The sequence below is a fragment of the Epinephelus lanceolatus genome, chromosome 2 (assembly GCF_041903045.1).
Source record: "Epinephelus lanceolatus isolate andai-2023 chromosome 2, ASM4190304v1, whole genome shotgun sequence".
Lineage (NCBI taxonomy): Eukaryota > Metazoa > Chordata > Actinopteri > Perciformes > Serranidae > Epinephelus > Epinephelus lanceolatus.
Genome location: NC_135735.1, coordinates 28,462,630 through 28,482,088, shown reverse-complemented (window position 1 = coordinate 28,482,088; position 19,459 = coordinate 28,462,630). Strand labels below are relative to the sequence as shown.

General features: G+C 41.6%; 1 protein-coding gene across 2 annotated transcripts in view; it reads left to right on the top strand.

Annotated features, from left to right (window-relative positions):
• Positions 1–799: 799 nt before the first annotated feature.
• Positions 800–19,459, top strand: part of LOC117251872 (chromodomain Y-like protein 2) — a 51,641-nt gene continuing 32,981 nt past the window's right edge. The window contains exons 1-2 of one of the 2 annotated variants that reach the window (XM_033618455.2): positions 800–1,141; positions 18,618–19,224. In XM_033618455.2, the coding sequence (XP_033474346.2) occupies positions 1,118–1,141; positions 18,618–19,224 (631 nt within the window). In that variant the 5' untranslated portion in view covers positions 800–1,117. Of the gene's footprint in view, positions 1,142–1,414; positions 1,499–18,617; positions 19,225–19,459 lie in introns of those variants that run through there. The other variant, XM_078176147.1, reaches the window with a different exon arrangement.

The following is a 19,459-nucleotide window of genomic DNA, read 5'->3' as shown; positions in this document are numbered from 1 at the left end:
TTCAACTTAATTAAGTTTTTCAAGGTCAAAGCAAATCATAATGGTTGTGCTAAATGAATTGATTTTGTCAGATTATAAAAGACTTATTGGATTGACTCAATAATGCCATAGTTGGAACTACTTAAAAAGATGCACGCAAATTGTTACCTTAGTTTCTTTAAGTTGAAGTAAATTGTTTTTAAGAGTGACCAAAATACCCACAGACACAAACCATAAAAAGATGCATAATGACTTCAAAGAGTCGCAAAAACTCGACAAAGTCTGTGTATTGCTCCATATATAGGAGAGGTGTTGGGGTCCTTTGCATATCTGTGCCCAGGGGCCCAAAGTTTCACAGTCTGCCCATGCTGATGAGCAGCCCAGTTGTGTCCTTGTTGGATCTGGTCATTTTATTAGTTGCAACAGGGTGATTGTAAAATGGAAAAAGATATATATATATATATTTTTTTTTTTTTATTGTATATTTCTGCATTCCAGCACATTGTTTATGTTAATGATAATAAGCCTACATTTTAATCATGTGTGTAGAAATATTGTCCAAATGATAGCAGTTGTGTGGTGGCACAGGTCAATGAAAGGTAACACGCATGAACATCAATAAGCACACTTAAGCAGCCTCCACTAAGTCATCACTCATTATAAATAGTTCCAGTGAATTTGTTCTGGATGTTTCCTAATGAGTCTAAATGAAGGTGGACAGGTAGAGCAGGGTCACAGAGAGGGAAGTGTCTCAGCCGGTGTCTCTGAACACAAGACATCTAGCATATCATCTCCCGTTGAGTAGTTGGATTGCAACAGATCTCCGAGGAGCAGGGCGCGTGCAGACCATCAGGGCTGCGCATTCTTAGCTGGGGACTAATTTCCAGTCCTCCACTTGGGTCTGGGTAAACAGCACCGCCCCGATGGTTGTTTGTTTTAAGTGTGGAGCGATCCATCGCACAGCGCCGGGCTCGATTGACACTGTCTGCTGATCTGCTACTGCGGATTGCTCAGAATAACACGGCTGCTCGCTAATTCCCGTCTATCGGGGCTTTCGCCGAAACACCGAGAGAGTAGGGTCCAAAAAAAGCCAACAAGGCAGGCAAGACCGCCGCGCCGCCGGAGTCCGCACCCCAGAATGGCTTCAGGAGACCTTTACGAGGTAAGATAAAGCCATGTCCCTGGAAAATGCTCTGTAATATTGACGAATAATGGAATTAGGAAGTAAAGGGGAGGGCGTCGCGTATGTAAAAAGCGGTGTACTAAGCCCTTTAACAGGCGAAACTAACCCTTCTCAAGCTTTGCGAACACAAGGTTGCTTAATTTATGCTCGGACTTTGTGTCGCTTCTGATATACTTTGCCATAATTCTTGGCGGCTGTTGTAAATAGATAAGATGTCATTTACGAGCTGAACTCCTCAGTCTGTCGCCGAGTTGAAAGTCGTGGTAAAGTGACAGCAGCGCGGAGCGGAGCGGACGGGCATGGTGAATAGCTACAGACGGAGTGATGGTTGTGAAGGTGCGCATACATGCCAAAAGATATTTTGTCATCACAGCCTTTATACTGCACTGTGACTGTTTTCGCAGGCACATAAGATGAGACACCAATTTATTTTTATCGAGCCGTGTAAACAGGTCTGCGTGAGCTTCTTCTCCTCCGGTTTGAAGGGGCGATTTGGTGAAATCATGACTCCGATAGTTTTTTTCGGGGCGTAAAAGTTGCCCCAAATGGGTGACAGGAAGGTCACGCTGCCCTCGTGTGCAACATCACTCTGGAACCGGTGCCAGAATTTGCATGAAGCCTGGTTTCTGCATCAGCCTCACTGATTCAGGCACTTACTGTCATTAGCCTTTGTGAGGCTGACATGGTGTCATATGTTTCAGTTGGTGGTGGTGACAGAGAGAGATGGGGGGACAGTGAATGTCTGATGACTTCCAGGGACAAACAAAAAGCCTATAGTTTTATTTTAAAGCAAGTTTGTTTTTGTTTTTTAAAATAAACTACACACTTTAAACATGCCACAGAAAATGTCTGTCTGATGAGAAACTTTGGGATCCTCTCATGAGTGGTTAAGTAGATAACATTATCTCCACACAGCACTGGTGAACAATGTATGACTCAAACAGGACATCTGTTAGGAGACAATAGATTAAGTGAGAAGCAGTTGGTAATTCTCTTTTTCACAAAGTGTTACAGTTAGCCCTGCTGACTGTAATATTTTTATTATTACTGCTCTTTATCCTGACACGTATTAATGCATCTGCACCCCATGTGTTTGTGTGTTTCGGCTATTGTCAGCTTTATTCACTTTCATTTTTCCTCCCTTTTATAATATGGATTTTAATTGCATATTTTCAGCTCTATTAATTATGCCTCCTTGAGTTGGATAAAGCTTCATGCATTTATACATACTGTTACTGAGCTGCAAAACCTTGATTGTTTTATGCTGCTTTCAAGTCACATTGTTTAGTAGTTACCAGCAGCTGAACACAACAGAGTGAAAGTAGTATTTTTTGGGTAGTTTTTGCTTCTAATGACAGCATAGCTGAAGATGGACAGGATAATATTAGTGCTCAGAAGGTAATGCAGGTCGTCCACTGATCAGAGGCTCAGTGGTTCTATCCCTGGCTCCTCCAGTCCACATGTCGAAGTATCCTTGGGCAAGATGCTGAACCCCAAATTGCTCCTGCTGGCGTGTGAGTGTGTTAAAAACTCAGTAGCACGCGGCACCTTGTATGGCACCCTCAGCCACTAGTGTGTGAATGGGTGACTAGTAGTGTAAAAAGCGCTTTGAGTGGTTGGAAGACTAGAAAGGAGCTATAAAAGTGCAGGTCCACATGTGGGAGAGAAAATGGGAATTACACTCAGCAAAGGGCCGCAGGTTGAAATCGAACCCATGCAATTGCAAAGGGCTCAGCCTGTATGGGGCACAGGTGAGCTCGAGGGCACCCAAACATTACTGTACTTTTGTTTTTAAATGAGACTACTTGATTAAAAATGCTGTTTATTCCACACAGGTTGTTGGTTACATGTGTCAGCCTGTGGTCACTCAAGGTTGATTAATTTCCTGTGGAGCTGCATTGTTGACTGATCATTGTTGAACAGGTTACTGGGTTATCGCACACAAAATATAATTTATTTTTGAATGTAACAAGGTGTTGACAGGCATTTGCCATCGACAGTCAGTTGAGTCTTTGGGTTGTTTCCCTGCTAACATGGTGACAGCTCAGTCGCCAGAAGAAAATGTTGGCATTGTACGGTTATGCGAACCAAGAATACATTACATATGTATGTTTGATATGTATCTTATCAATGTTTGCAAAGTGACAAAATATAGACCCTGAATTTCTCATCAGGAGGTGGAATGGATGGGGGATGGCATGTCACCAAGGCGAAAAGCCTGCGGTTGTGATTTAGCAAATCTTTGCTGTGTTGCCAGCAGCTTTTAGGCCCGAAAAGTGGTTGTTTTGTACCGAGACATCGCTGTTTTCCTGCAGAGATTGTGGCCCCCTGAACAGGATATTTTAAGCCAGAACACAATCTTCTCCTCACCATAACTAAATGGTTTTTGTGTCTAAATGTAACCACCTGTTAACCACAGTGTTGCTGAAGCGTTAAGTTTCAGCCTGTCTGCTACATAATGGCTTGCAAATGTAACATATCCATGGTTCAGACATTTTTACTAGGGATGGGGTTGCATGGCAACAAAAATTGAGAAGCTGGCCAGAGTTTGCAGGTATCGTACAACTGTCATTCAGAAACAACATTTATAATATGGAGAACACTGTGTTCTGTGGTTGGGGTTTATGGCAAGTAATTGCTTTGAGGAGTCTGAGCTTGTTGGAGTTACATGCACCAATAAAATAGCTAATAATGCTATGTAAAAGTGGTTTGTTTGACGGAGCTGTAAGAGATTGTTTGAAAAGTGGAAGTTAGAAGATACATACAGTACAGGCCAAAAGTTTGGACACACCTTCTCATTCAATGCGTTTTCTTTATTTTCATGACTATTTACATTGTAGATTCTCACTGAAGGCATCAAAACTATGAATGAACACATGTGGAGTTATGTACTTAACAAAAAAAGGTGAAATGACTGAAAACATGTTTTATATTCTAGTTTCTTCAAAATAGCCACCCTTTGCTCTGATTACTGCTTTGCACACTCTTGGCATTCTCTCCATGAGCTTCAAGAGGTAGTCACCTGAAATGGTTTCCACTTCACAGGTGTGCCTTATCAGGGTTAATTAGTGGAATTTCTTGCTTTATCAATGGGGTTGGGACCATCAGTTGTGTTGTGCAGAAGTCAGGTTAATACACAGCCGACAGCCCTATTGAACAACTGTTAAAATTCATATTATGGCAAGAACCAATCAGCTAACTAAAGAAAAACGAGTGGCCATCATTACTTTAAGAAATGAAGGTCAGTCAGTCCGGAAAATTGCAAAAAATTTAAATGTGTCCCCAAGTGGAGTCGCAAAAACCATCAAGCGCTACAACGAAACTGGCACACATGAGGACCGACCCAGGAAAGGAAGACCAAGAGTCACCTCTGCTTCTGAGGATAAGTTCATCTGAGTCACCAGCCTCAGAAATCGCAAGTTAACAGCAGCTCAGATCAGAGACCAGATGAATGCCACACAGAGTTCTAGCAGCAGACCCATCTCTAGAACAACTGTTAAGAGGAGACTGCGCCAATCAGGCCTTCATAGTCAAATAGCTGCTAGGAAACCACTGCTAAGGAGAGGCAACAAGCAGAAGAGATTTGTTTGGGCCAAGAAACACAAGGAATGGACATTAGACCAGTGGAAATCTGTGCTTTGGTCTGATGAGTCCAAATTTGAGATCTTTGGTTCCAACCGCCGTGTCTTTGTGAGACGCAGAAAAGGTGAACGGATGGATTCCACATGCCTGGTTCCCACTGTGAAGCATGGAGGAGGAGGTGTGATGGTGTGGGGGTGTTTTGCTGGTGACACTGTTGGGGATTTATTCAAAATTGAAGGCACACTGAACCAGCATGGCTACCACAGCATCCTGCAGCGACATGCCATCCCATCCGGTTTGCGTTTAGTTGGACGATCATTTATTTTTCAACAGGACAATGACCCCAAACACACCTCCAGGCTGTGTAAGGGCTATTTGACCAAGAAGGAGAGTGATGGAGTGCTGCGGCAGATGACCTGGCCTCCACAGTCACCGGACCTGAACCCAATCGAGATGGTTTGGGGTGAGCTGGACCGCAGAGTGAAGGCAAAGGGGCCAACAAGTGCTAAACACCTCTGGGAACTCCTTCAAGACTGTTGGAAAACCATTTCAGGTGACTACCTCTTGAAGCTCATCGAGAGAATGCCAAGAGTGTGCAAAGCAGTAATCAGAGCAAAGGGTGGCTATTTTGAAGAAACTAGAATATAAAACATGTTTTCAGTTATTTCACCTTTTTTTGTTAAGTACATAACTCCACATGTGTTCATTCATAGTTTTGATGCCTTCAGTGAGAATCTACAATGTAAATAGTCATGAAAATAAAGAAAACGCATTGAATGAGAAGGTGTGTCCAAACTTTTGGCCTGTACTGTATATTGGTTGGGGAGTCAAGGATCAGGAGCCTGAGCTTAAAGTCTTTGGGATGAACAAGCAGTGACTTCCAGGACTATATGAGATTGACTGAGTAAAATTCTGTACTGTTCTTGTACCGTTGGGAAATGGGGAAGAATTTCATATTTGACCTGTAATGATCTGTGTGAATTTAACATTCAGTCTGTGAGCCCTCCAGTTGTGGGCGTTCCTAAAATGCACTGTCACTCTGATCTATTGCATGCTTCACAGACCCATCCATAAACTAGGCCATTGTTCTGCTTCATAGTGGAAAAATGGTAATCTAGCAAGTTGTTTTGAGCAGATGTCATGACATCAAACCATCTCAGAAGTAAAGTGTGAAAGCATTTTTTTGCAAAGTCACAGAAAAATGTCAGGCTTTTTAACAACTTTGTGAAATGCATTGAGTCAATGTCAATGCTACAGCAAAGTTAAGAAAACAACAGTTCCTGTTCAGATATACTCCCTGCTCCCTCTTAATTTACCAAGCCCATTCAACACTTAGATACACAATCATAGATGCACACAGAAGAACAGAATTATCCATAGAGAGCCTAACTTCCTGTTTAATGAAATGTATACAAGTTAATTTTTTTTCCTTTCTCATCAGCACTTTTTGTTTACAGCCAACATCTTATATCTATCAGAGGAACTAAATATTAAAATGAATCTCCACTCAAAATTTGGCCTTTGAGCATCAAAAAGCCTAAAAATTGGCTGTCAAAAGTTTGTTTTGTATTCATGAAGAACAAAAGATTGCAACAGATTGTAAACATCATCAACAAGGAGAGTTTAGAAATAGATTCAAACTTGTCTCCTGTACAAACAGACATAGATTAAAGACTAGAGACACTGCTTAGTTCTTTCTCTATTACAGACACTCTGAGGCTCTGCTTGAAGGTACATGTTCTTTAGATGCTGAAATTTGGTACAAATATCCATGGTGCCCAGAGGATTCATCCCAATGATGTTGGTGATCCTCCTTGACTTTTCTTCTAGTGGCAACAGCAGGTCAAAGTTTTAATTTTTCCAGTAGACTATCTCAACATCTACTTTAAAGAATAGCACAAAATGTTTGCACAGGGGAGTCCTAATGATTTTGGTTATACTGGTGTTGCCAACTTAACAACATTCTCTCTTGATTTATGGAGTGTTAGAGACTTAATTTAAAAAAATGCCTAGCGACAAATCTAGGGACTCCATACCTTAACTCTTCTCTCTTTAAGAGAGTCAGTGAATGTCTCAATCACTTATCCCTGTTGTTTGCAACTAAAGGAGTTCCCCTGCAGACAAAGACTGAGTTTGTTCCAGGGGTCTGCATAATCTCTATTCATGATGTCTATATAACAGCCTTCATAAAATGGTTTTGGTAGATAAAAAAAAATCATGGTAGATATAGAGCCTGTTTACACCTGGTATTAACATGTGTCCTGGATGATTCGATCACAGGTGGACACCTCGAAGTCTGTTCATGTCCGGCATTAGAATGCGCCCCCATGTGTCTCAAGTGACCACTTTTGATTGGATCTCACTTGCCAGCTCTATATGCAGATAAACTCAAACATCATTTCCTTTTGCGAAGACCAAATGTGTTGATGAATTGACACGGCAGGAGGTATGTTGTGCAATATGTACACTTCAGCACATATTTATTCGTTTGCCTCGAGTGGACATACTGCGGGAGTCTGTGATATGTTTCCCATACACTGATTTATTTTCTGTGACCTGCCACAATATCATCATCGACAGCCAAATATTGATTTGATATTCTTTTCACCATTTAAAAAGGGTAAAATCTTATTTCATTGAAGAGCAGCATGCAGCGACTTGATTCGCTCAGCACCTCCTTGCTCTGCTTTTGCTCTATCCCTCTGTTTATCATGAGACCAGCTAGCACACCCATGGTTCCTCTGCCTCCCTGCTGCGAGGAGACTACTGCTGTGGGAGTGTGAGTTCCAGACTGGGGACAGTTGGTGAGATTCCGCCCGCACACGCACATAGTGACAGTGCTAACTTGACATTACATGGCTAACATTACCATTAATAACCATAATGGTATATAAATGGCTTAAACAACAGAGTCGAGCAGTTTCAGTGTCGGTCTGAATTTGTTGGGACCGTTTAACAGCTGTTGCTGTGTTAGCTCATGCTAACTGACCAGATGTTGAACTGACCATTCACGGGAAGGGAACATGGCTCCAGGGATGGACCACAGTGCTTTGTCTAACCTGTGTCACAGCAGCAACAGAAAGTTTTCTTATCCAGTGGGGAGCCAGATAAGCAAGGGTTTTACCTGAGTGGTGGTCCTTCAATTTGGCCCAAGACACGTAAGTGTGCTGAAAGAATGTGGCAATACGTGGCCAGCAAAACCTCTGAATGTGGTCTGAGGGATCAGATGTCAAGAGGCATTAAGAATGCACTGGGTGCTTTCACACCTGTACTAATGGTAGTTATACACCAAATCCGTTGAACACATGGAAAGACGTGCCTCAACCTCAAATAGTCCGGCTTGCACCAGCTGTTGGGCGGTATTGCTTAACTGTTTTTAAGATGGCGATCACGGCACAAACTTTCTCATTGTATAGTTAAACAATACACTAGTGGAAACAGAATCTAGATTCATATTTGATCGATGCTTGCTGCCTAGTTTGACAGTTTGACCTGAGTTTTGCATTACCTTGGATGGACCTCATTTGCATAAAGTTGAGGTTGAGTCATGATTATGTAAATTCAGATTCGCCAAATGGTCGGTCAACTCAAATGGTCGGCTGTATCCAAGCAGCTGGATCTCCTGCCCTCCATAGAAATTGCATAGGATCCATCAGCCTCCACATACGTCAACAGATCCAGTGTATCTCAAATCTTAGAGCTGTCTAATTCTGATCCAATCACCCAAGACGCGTGTCAATACCCGGTGTAAACAGGGCTTTAGATGTGTATTAATGAGATGATTACAGCTTGAAAATAATAATAGCTAATTAGAAAGCTAGTTAGAGTCAGTTAAGTTTAGATAGACCTTAATTTTTACTTCCATTTTTTAAAAAATGTTTTAACTGTATGTAAAACAGTTACATAATCATGTCACAGATATGTAAACTAGCTTGTGGCGTTATTTAGCAACATATTGACATCTTGTCTTGTTTGAGAGTTTGAATGGCATTCGGCAGGATGTTCAGGGTGACAGCAACGCTCATGTAATATAGTACACAAGCCAAGTTAGCCCTTTGAGGGCTGTTAACTATGCTAGTAATAGATTGGAAATGTACAACAGCAGTTTCGCTGACACTAAATATCAAACAAAAGCCAGTGACAGTATCGTATTAAGTTGCTGTGAGCTGAAACTTCATCCCCTCTAAAGTTATCTTGAAGCCTCACTGGGCAAAACTTCTCTTCCTCTGGTCAGCTGTTTCTGTCTCACTCAGACTTGCCCTGGGTCTAGGTCTGTAGCTGCCTGCACTGGAGAACTATGTAAAAGCAATCAGCACTCACTCTGCCGCTACATCTGGGGGCAGAAGCTGCACACTGATTGACAAACAAAAAACAACAGCTCAACTTGAAGAATCTCAGTCGAGTAAGGGTTCTCCGACTGATGATTTGAATCTTCCACTTACAGGGGAAGCTCTATTTTTTTCAAATAAACATTAGGTATATATACACAGTTGCAAATTATGTAACCTTAGTAAATCTAGTGGAAAATGTAATCCCATTTTCTCCCTTTTTTGTGCGATCCTCCCTTAAATGCATTTACAATGAGGAGAGAGGCTCACGTTGCAGACACTAAAATGACATGCAAACTGTGACTCCAGCCAGATGTGTCTGTTTGATAAATACACCTTTTTTTAATTAATTGATTTTGTAATTATTTTTTACAATATTTAATTTTCATTTTTTCCCCCATGCAGTATTTTTTTTGTAATTGGTTAATTAGTTTGGTAATACCTCACTGATGTCAACTGTCAAGGCATTTTCTTGACGTTTCCAGGGACTTTAGTTGTTGTTGTTGAACCTGGTGGTAGCTTGGGTATAGAGTCTTGGTCTTGTGAGTTTCACAGCAGTTGAGTGGTGAATATTGTGCTTTGGTGCAGACCCAGCATGACTGATGAGTGTGGTCAGACATGTGCTCTGCTGCACCTTCAACCACACCCAAGAGTGATGTCAGGGTGTACAATGCACACCTGTCTTGACATCTCTGACAGACCTTTGTATGTTCTTCTTACGATGCTTTGGGTTGGATGGAGGCATTTGACAGCTGAGGGAGGACATGCCCACCTCCATTCTTCCAGCTTGTATTGAAGCACCAAGTGTTTGTAAACCTGTCTGGTCTGTGTATTCAACTGGGCCTTTCTATCTGCCTCCTCCACTTTACTTGTCCTTTTTTTGGCATGTGTCTCTGCTACGCTGTTATATGGTTAAGTGTCACATTGTCAGGGACCGTAAGCATTCAAATCTCCTGTTCACTGACACCCCTGCAGCTCACCCATCAAAGGCTGTTTACTCCTGTTAATGTGCTCAACACTTCTGGGGGAATGATGAGCAGTTATAACCACAGCTGCATTGAACCTTTTCTAAAACTCTCCAACCATCCTCCATTTCTGGTTAACAAACACAAAGCGATGTCAGGTCCCCTCCAGTTCTACTGGAGTGAATATTCACCGATCGACTGCCTGCAAGAGGACACATAATGCCTCATCTTATGAATTTTCACGCTTGTGTACCTTCATACAAACAAGCAGGCTTTTGATGGAATCTAGCGTAGTAGAAAATATTGAAAATCTTCCCCTAAAGCTTGATTTGTAGTAGACACAAAAAGTTAAAGGAGTCTCACTGTAGATACTCATAGCATTGCTTTCAATTTATGCAGTGTTGGGTTGATATGAACTGAAGGTTTAAAGTTGACATGTCTTTAATAGCTGTGTGTTACTGAATAGAAAATGACTCATTTCTTCAACATCCTTTGTTCAGTCAGGACCACTTTTGTCAAAGAAAACTTTATTTCCATTGCAGTATTATATTTGGTGGTATGGCTCTGTTCTGGGGCCTCTCTGCCTTTCCCACACAGAAAACCTCTTCCACACACCTAGTTGGAAAGCCTAAGGCAGAAAGAGCACACCTCTCTGCCCTTCCACGTGCAAACAAGGAAAGCCTGAGGCAGAGAGAGCAAACCTCCCTGCCCTTCCATGCACCTACATGGAAAACCTAAAGCAGGGAGGGCAGCAGCAAAGACCCTACGGGAACAGAATAGAGCAGCATCAGTGACAAACAGAAATAACATTGATAAGTCAGACACAACATGAAAAGGAGGAGCTGGGGTGGAGGCGGGTTGCAAAGCAGCTTGCAGAGGAAGCAGCAACAGTAGGCAGGCCACAGCAGTTTAAATAGGGAGCCCTGAATGAGATTCGCCAATTGCTTGCATAGAAAGCAATCATGTGATCTATCAGCTGAGTCCCCTCCATCAATCAGCTGCTCCATCAGTTGATTGGCTGTTTGAGATCAGCTGATGTAGCTGGGATGTGAGCTGAGCTTGACATCATGTCCTGCCTGAACTAACTATGTGCAATTTTTGTACGCAATTTTTGTTTTGCAGGAGAAAACACAAGCAGCCAAAGCTGATCAGTCACAGTTCTTGTATGAGCTAATTCTAAAGCCACCTTAGATCTGATGCATAGTTACATTTTTGAGGAGGTGCATGTCAGCTACATCAGCTATGGCAGCTATGTGTGCAGGCTCTGAAGCTATGCAGTAACCACTTAAATATAAACTCATAAGACTAACGTTGCCCAATTAGCAGAGGTTAAACTGATGGACCAATGAGATGATGGCATTCTGATGAATCACTGGCAATTATTTTACCTCTGAAAGTAGTGTGACATGTATCAAAATTAAAGCTATAGCTGGCAACTTTTATAAAGCAACAAGTTCGACAAAACTTTTTTGTCAGATTTGCTGAAACTGTCTTTACATCAAGATTCTGTTACTACATTGCATATCTCTCACTTCAGATGTTTTCAGAAACATAATTTAGTGCACTGTTTATCTATAAAATGAGAAAGTTTGCTTTGGCCAGTGCTTTGATTGATGTGATTGACAGCTGCATTACAGACTTCTCAGCACTGATTGGTTGCCGGCGTTCACTTACAGTGGATTCGTGCGAATGCCATTATCAATCAGTCAATCATTTCTTTGTCACATGGAAATTATACAAGGTACAACTCCAGTGAAATGTGATTCCATCAGCTCCTTAAATTTGTGCACTGTAATGTAGTCCTTTTTGCGTCATCTTACATTGATGGCTGCTGCTTTATAATTGTCCATGTTTCCAGATGGCTCTGGTTATCCATGGTTTCTGGTTGTGGAATGATTTAACTGTCCACACATCCGGACCCCAACAAGAGAGCCACATGGTCGCTTTTCCAGAAATGGCACTGCCACAATGCAGCCACCGTGCAGTAATCCACAGCAGGACCAGCCGGGATGGCACTTCATATTCCCACCGTTACAAAAGTCCTTATTCGCCATAAAAACACATTATTCCTCTCCATATCATGTCAAAGTCCTCGGCTCTGTCCGATTGGCTTATAGAGAAAGAGTCACCTGGTTGACTTTTTGTCAAGTTTCGGTGAAACAAAGGATATCACAGTTCCCGAAATCCCGATGGAAGCTCTTGCGGCACAGAGGTCATCCAATTTATTTTCCAGTGCCTGGAAAATGGCTAGCAGGGTGCAAGTTCAGCTGGTGCCCATTTCCTCTCCATCTTTCTTGATGTTTACCGACATTTACATTTGAAAACCTTGACCTCGCTTGCTAGCAGCTATCTAGCCAGAAGTTGGCAGGAAAAGAGTTTACAGCTTAGTGAGCTTACCTCCCCATCCCAACAACAATCTGCAGCCACATGCCACCACCATCCAACACCAACCATAAGAAGCACCACCTAGACTTGTAAAATAGACATAAAAGCCTAAATTTAGCCGTGCCTCATGACAACATTTAAAGCATTATGTGGGGGAGGAGGAGGAGGAGGAACGTGATTTTTTTTCACAGATTATCTGTCTCATGTGTTACTGTTTGGATACAGTGACAGTTTCATCAAATATGACATCAGTGGATTATCAATGAAACCATTACATACACACTCTAATACGGATAAAGTACATTTCTTCCCTTAAACAAACACTAACAGTGATCTTTGTGTTGTTATTATTGTGAGGAAAATTCAACATACATAAGTAGAAAGAGTGTTGGCTGTGAGAAAATTATAAGTGAATTTTCCTGTTGTAAAGGGATTTCAAACTTGGGTGTGTGTTGTTTCATCTTAACACCAAGGTCTTCCTCCTGCTATGTCCATTTTGTTGTCTGTTTCTAGTGCAACCATTGTTAACCAACAGCACTATACACATTGTTCTTTCTGCATTAGCCTATAGTTTTAAAGTGGCAACCTGTAAGCATCATGATATACAGTTTCAGTTTATAGCAACTTTACTTTAATCTCTACCTGCAAATTTATCTGCCTGACTCCAAAAGATTTCCTTAAATGGTAGAGAGGATGGTGATATTGGACCCTGCTGCGAAGAAGAGAAGCTTTGATCATAATAGAAATGGGCACTGGACATTTGAGTATAAACATAAGAGAGAAGACAAAATGACTGTGTTCGAAAAAGGATTCATTGGTCAGTCGCAACGCGAAGTTAAAACATTAAAGATCATTCATGATTTGGTCACTTGAGGTCAACCTAACAAGCTGTTAACACAACATTAACATATTATCACCCTATGAAGTTCTTATGCTTAGAGGGACAGTTCACCCCCAAATCAAGTGACCTATTTACACACCCAGCAGTTACAAAGAAACGTTAGCATTCATTTGGTGTTTCTGGCCATCTGATGGGTATCGGTTCAATATTCACCTTTCTATTAGCTCCTTGTTGTTATTCATTGACTCCTAAGGGAAACAGCTGGCTCTTCCAAAAGCTGCTCGATGCTTCACCCTATTCACCTAACTTTGTCTGTCACTGGGCACTGGACGGGTAGCATACACTCACTTTATTGGAGCTTTTTCACTGAAAACAGCTGCCTGCTGAGGCCAATAGCAACACTATGAGAATGGTGACACTGAATGAAAACAGTGAAGTTATGAAACCATAAGTGAACACAATTAAAATGTCTATAATGAATTTACAATTGCATTGTAAAACCGTGTGTGTACACAACTATGGTACTACCATTGGCCAAAGTTTAAACAGGAAGTAGCAATGCAAGATTTTACACTGGGGAATTTGAATAATCATATTTTGTTTTCACTTACCTTTTACTTCATGCTTAATTGCTTTTGCTTGTAGTTTACTGTAGGTTGTCAGTGTAGCTTGGATGTCACTGGACTGGAGTGGTGTAATTTTCTGGACTTGTTGAGGTGAGTGGCAGATGAGTACGTTCACAAAATGGCAGTTCAGTTTTTCATCTTTTGCTCTCCTTTTCAACCCCCTGTCCACACAAACAGTGTTTTCACCCAGAAACTGAGATTTTCAAAAAACATTTCCAGAGTTATTTAATCATAAAATGTGGGCTTGGTGTATGGGGAACACTAACCGTACTGCATAACAATTATGTAAGCTGCCCAGTAAGGGTTGGGGTGTATATACGCAGTGAAGTTAATAAGACAACCTTTAGTCGTCTCTAACTCTCTCTGTGAACGTTTCTTTTAGATGTCAATATAGTTTAACACAGCACAGATGTTGTCATAACCTGTGTTTAAGCTGATAACAGTTTGTTTATATTGGTCTCGTGTAGGTCTGTTCCCCCTTCGATCAATGTTTTCCTCTAGTAAGGACTGTGTTTTCTGTCCCACTTACCATATGTTAGCTGTGATGCTTAGTCTTGTTTGACAGTTTAAAAATATCATGAAGGAGAAAGGATTTTGCCATTTTCTATTTGTCAGGCGTTTCACTGTGGGGAGAGGTATTGATGAAAATGACCCGGAAGCACATCTGCTGACAAGTTGTTCTACACGAAAATAGTGTTTTAAAAATAAGATGGCTCAATGTAGACAGAGTCTTTCTGTTTGTTCCTCATGTCAGCATCACTGCTGATGGTTTGTCAGAGTTTATATACACACCATGTGATGAAAACAGCACAGTGTATAGTTGGTGTTGGAGGATGCCAGTGCCCCACATTTACTCATTCCCTGCCAGCTCATACTAAAGCATCAAGTGTCTCTAAACCTCTGCGGTCTGTGTACACAAGTTTACCCCACGCTTTCTCCTGGTTTCTCTTCTTTTCTCTGCGTGAGTCTCTCTCTGCAATGCCGTTAAGTGTGACATTGTTTGGGACTGTAAGCAACCTAATCGTCTGTTCATTTCTGTGACACCCCTGCGGCTCACCCATCAAAGGCTGTTTACTCCTGTTAATGTGCGCAGCACATCTGAGAACATGATGAGCAGTTATTACCACAGCTGCACTAAAGGCTCTGATGAAACCTTCCAACCATTCTCCATGGCCCAAAACCATGTCTTAACGCCCTATGAGTAACATAGAGTAACTAAAACTTTTTCTTGTTCTTACCTGTATGCCTGGAGTGTCAGGGAACAAAAAGCTGGATTCAGCATTTATCTGCAGAGTAACTGTAAGAGACTATAAAAAAAGAAGAGCCTTACATGATGCCTGAGGATGCTATTGTCTGTGATTTTTATAGTGTAAATCATATATTTGTCAGTATAAATGTACCACAATATCAGTCAGGGATAAGGAACCTTAAGTATAGACATCCAACCAAAACCTGTGTGTTCTACATCTGAGATGTGTCAACAACGATGCAGGTTTTGATTTTTAAAGATGGGCGATGCTGACAGTCGACTGTGATGTTTAATTGTGGTGTGTCTGTGTGACTGTTCGATATGATATGTTCCGTGTGCCATGTATATTTTGTGTGATAGGATGATGTGTGTGTGCTTGAACTGTTGTCATTTTCACAATGGCCGAATGGCCTGACACAAAGTACTCTGATTAAAGCCTTTAGTTAGTCCTGTTTTTGTCCCCACAACCTTTTTGTGGCAGCTCCCACGGCACACTCTGTCAGTGTGTCAGCACCTTCTAAATTGCAAATCAAGTTGAATGCAATCAAAGTGATTTGCAAAGTAATGATTCACTCTGATTATTTGAGTGCTTGGTCACACACATTGTGTGAAGTTTTGTAGACAACACTGTCATAGTGTTTGAGCTCTTTTGTTTATGCAACAACAACAAGATAGTCTTTAAATTAAAACATATGTTGGTGTTTTACAGCCCATAACTTATCTAATTGAAGTAATTTCACTGGCTATGTTGACAGAGGAAGACATCTGTTCTATAGTCACTGTTTTTTTCACTTAACTGAAGATCTTAGGTTCATTTTTTTTCTTTCTTTATTTCATGCTTTGTATTTAGCAAAGACTTTGTGTAGTTTCTGATAGGGATTCTCTGATCCTGCACTGATATCATATATCTGGCTAGTACTGACTCAGATAGCTGGATCAAGTGTCGGTGACAATGGGGACAATTGAATTCCATGTTTACATCTGATTTAATGAGTGCGTTATACAGGGCTCGACTCTGTGCGCAAGGGAAATGCCTCAGGCAGTTTGTCTGATTGGGCAATTGAAAAATAAATGTGGTGTCCAATCCAATGTTATCTGAGTCTGTCGCTGGACTGATGAGAAAAATCTGACGTTCTGCACACTAACTCCAGGGCTGATGATGTCATACTCGACATAACGTTACCAATGTTAAATATCTCTGAAACAATGCTCAGAAGCTAAGTGTCATGCTGTTCCAACAGGGGCTCCAGTTTGATCGTATTTCCTCTCAGAAGCTCTGTAATCCAGCCTTGAACTGTGGTGTCTTTTGGAGACTTTGTAAAATAAGTCCACAGATAAATCTGACCTGAAATCTGATCTGAAGTTAAGAAAAGGAAGCAATGTTTGAGTCAAGCCTGATGTTGACTTTACTGATGGGCAAGAATACTCGATTTGAACATCAGTATTAATTCAGCATATAAAGTAATCACCGCTCCCTCCTCCTCCCACATGTGAACATGCCTTTTTTATATTCTTTAACTATTCAAAATGGCTAAAGTCTTATTTCACTGTAGAGCTGCATGCAGTGTATTGCTTTGCTCAGCATCTCCCTGCCCCAGCTTTGCTCTCATTTTGATATCATGAGACTTTTGCTGCAGAACTGTGAGCTCCTCACTGGCAAGCAGTCAGTGAGAGTCCACCTGCACACACACAGTAATAGGACTAACTGTTAGCATTAGATACTGACGGTTTTAATGTCTGTGTCAAGCTTTGATATCTGTATGAGTTTGTTGGGATTGTTAGGTGGCTTGGTGTCTGATGTTAGCATCTGCTGTTGTGTTAGCTAAAGCTAACCGGACAGACATTAAACTGAGGAGAGCAGCACCAGACTCCAGAGATGGTTCTACAGCGACGCGTCTAACCTTTGACATTGCAGCGACAGAAAGTTTGCTGATTTTGTCATGATCACTTTGAATTTATGGTTAATTGAAGCCTCCCAGGTAGCCATAGGACTCGGCCCAATAACGGCTGAGTTCCGGCTGACTCGGCTGTGTTCCATCTCCATGGTGCCAAATATGAGCCAGCATTGGCTCGTTTTTTCAGTGACGGCAGCAGAAACCTGGCCAGTTGAGTTGGCCCCATTCTGGGGTGTCATTCATGCTAAATCTCAGCTGAATCAGGCTACTGCATGTGGCCCAGCCAATTTAATCCGGCATGGTGAGTTTGGGCCGATGGCTGGGCCAAGTCATTTTGGCTACCAGGGCTGGTTGTTCAATCAAATTGTATCTGATTTCCATTGTCTAGCAATTTACATTCCTTTTATTTTTTCATGAGTACTTAAGTTCTTTATGATATCTTAATGTGAGCCCTTTAAATATGGAAGTTACTTAAAAAGCCCATCCCCAGTCGCCTTACAAAAAAACGCATGATCCCAGTCACTTCCACACAGTGAGGCATACAGCATATTAATTAAACATTGGTATTGGATCACTGCTCTGTATTGGCTGATACCCAGAGCCCAGGTGTCACAGTATTGGTATCAGGGCTGAAAAAGTTGGATTGGTGCATCATTAGTGTCTGAATAGTGTCACTTTTTACACTGGGTTTATTCAGTTACTGCACATAAGTAAGCGCCTGTGTCAAATAGAAATATATATTTGTTGATGGGCTGTGGTTTTTGCTGGTGTTAAATAATTGTAAGATACACAGGCTTTTCTAGTCTTGGTTTGACCTCGAAAAGCTGATGTTTAAGGTTTCTTTATGACAGCAGCCTGCAGCTCATCTCAGCTCTGCTCTGGCCTCTTATCTTTCTTCTGCAGGGAATTAGCCCTTATCTTAAACTAGACATATGTCACAAAATGTATCCTTTTTTTTTTAAGATTTGACACCTCACATGCGTTGTAACAGAAATATAATTAAGCATTCGAACATACATCATCGTCCTATATACATCAGTAATTGAAGGGTTAATGCTCTGGGACATGTGAATGTTCTTAGTCACTTTTGTGGAAACCTGACCACAAGGTTTTAAAACAGTTTTTAATACATTATTAAGTAGAGATTTGGGCCTGATGGTGTCATTACAGCAAACAAGAGGATTCATCCTCTTCGGGGGATCATGAATATTCACAGCAAATTCCACTGTTGTGGCTGCTAGACCCACAATGCAGCTGTGTATGGTGCTTGGCAATGAAGTACACCCACAAGGGGGCCACACACTCCCACAGGGCCCTGCTTTTCAGCAACATAAAATCTTCTTATGAACTGCTCTTATTTTTATATTCTGTTTGAAATTGTATTTTTAAAGACTGATTTGATATGTAAAATCTTTTTGTCTTTTCAGCTCACTGAGAACTTTAGTGCAGAGCAGTTTAATTTTCTTCATCTCTTAAATGCAGCAGTATTTTGGGAGTGGAAGAACTATTAAATCTGTATATTAAGAATGTCTTTAGTTAGGAATATGCTGTCTGATTTCCGACCTTTCTGTGTGCTGTCCTCAGGTGGAGCGGATCGTGGACAAGAGGCGGAACAAAAAGGGTAAGTGGGAGTACTTGATAAGGTGGAAAGGTTATGGCAGTAAGGAGGACACGTGGGAGCCAGAGCACCACCTACTGCACTGCGAGGAATTCATTGACCAGTTCAACAGCTTGAGACTGCACTCACACAAACGACCCAAAGTTCCTAAAAATCGTCAAGAGCCCCTCATCGCCAGCCAGCCATCTGCTACGGAAAACTCCAGAGCTCGGTCTGAAGCCCGAAAGAAGAAAAGGACTTGTGGCCCAGCTGTTGGGGTCAGAGTAGGAGCTGTTCTAGGGGTTGGAAGTGGAGGGTCAGGACCCACTCAGAAGCAGAGGAAGGTGGGTGTTGGACCTGGGAAACATGCTTTAGGGGACAAAGTTGGCAAAGCCATGACATACAAGGCTCCTCCACCGGGAGGGCCTCACTTTGTTCATCCAGTGAGAGTTCCTCACAATGGACTCCAGAATGGAGAGATGGATCCTCTCGTGTACAGGACAGCAGCAAGGTCACATAGACTGCCCTCGGACAGAGCAGATGGAGAGATGGGAGACGTGGATACCACTGGACAGCAGTTTACATCTGAGCTAGGTAAGATGTTCAGAAATTAAATGAAATGGAAAATAGAGTTCAGCTGATATTGATATTGTAATATGACAGTTAAAAAACAAAGATAACAATATATAAGAAAGTAGGAGAATATCATTCAAACCTCCAGTACATTTATATTAGTGCAAATAGCCATCAATCCAGCTTTGGAGCAAAACATTACCCAACAGTATCTCAAGTAGTTTAGACCATCAGGGTTTAAAACAAGACTCTAACT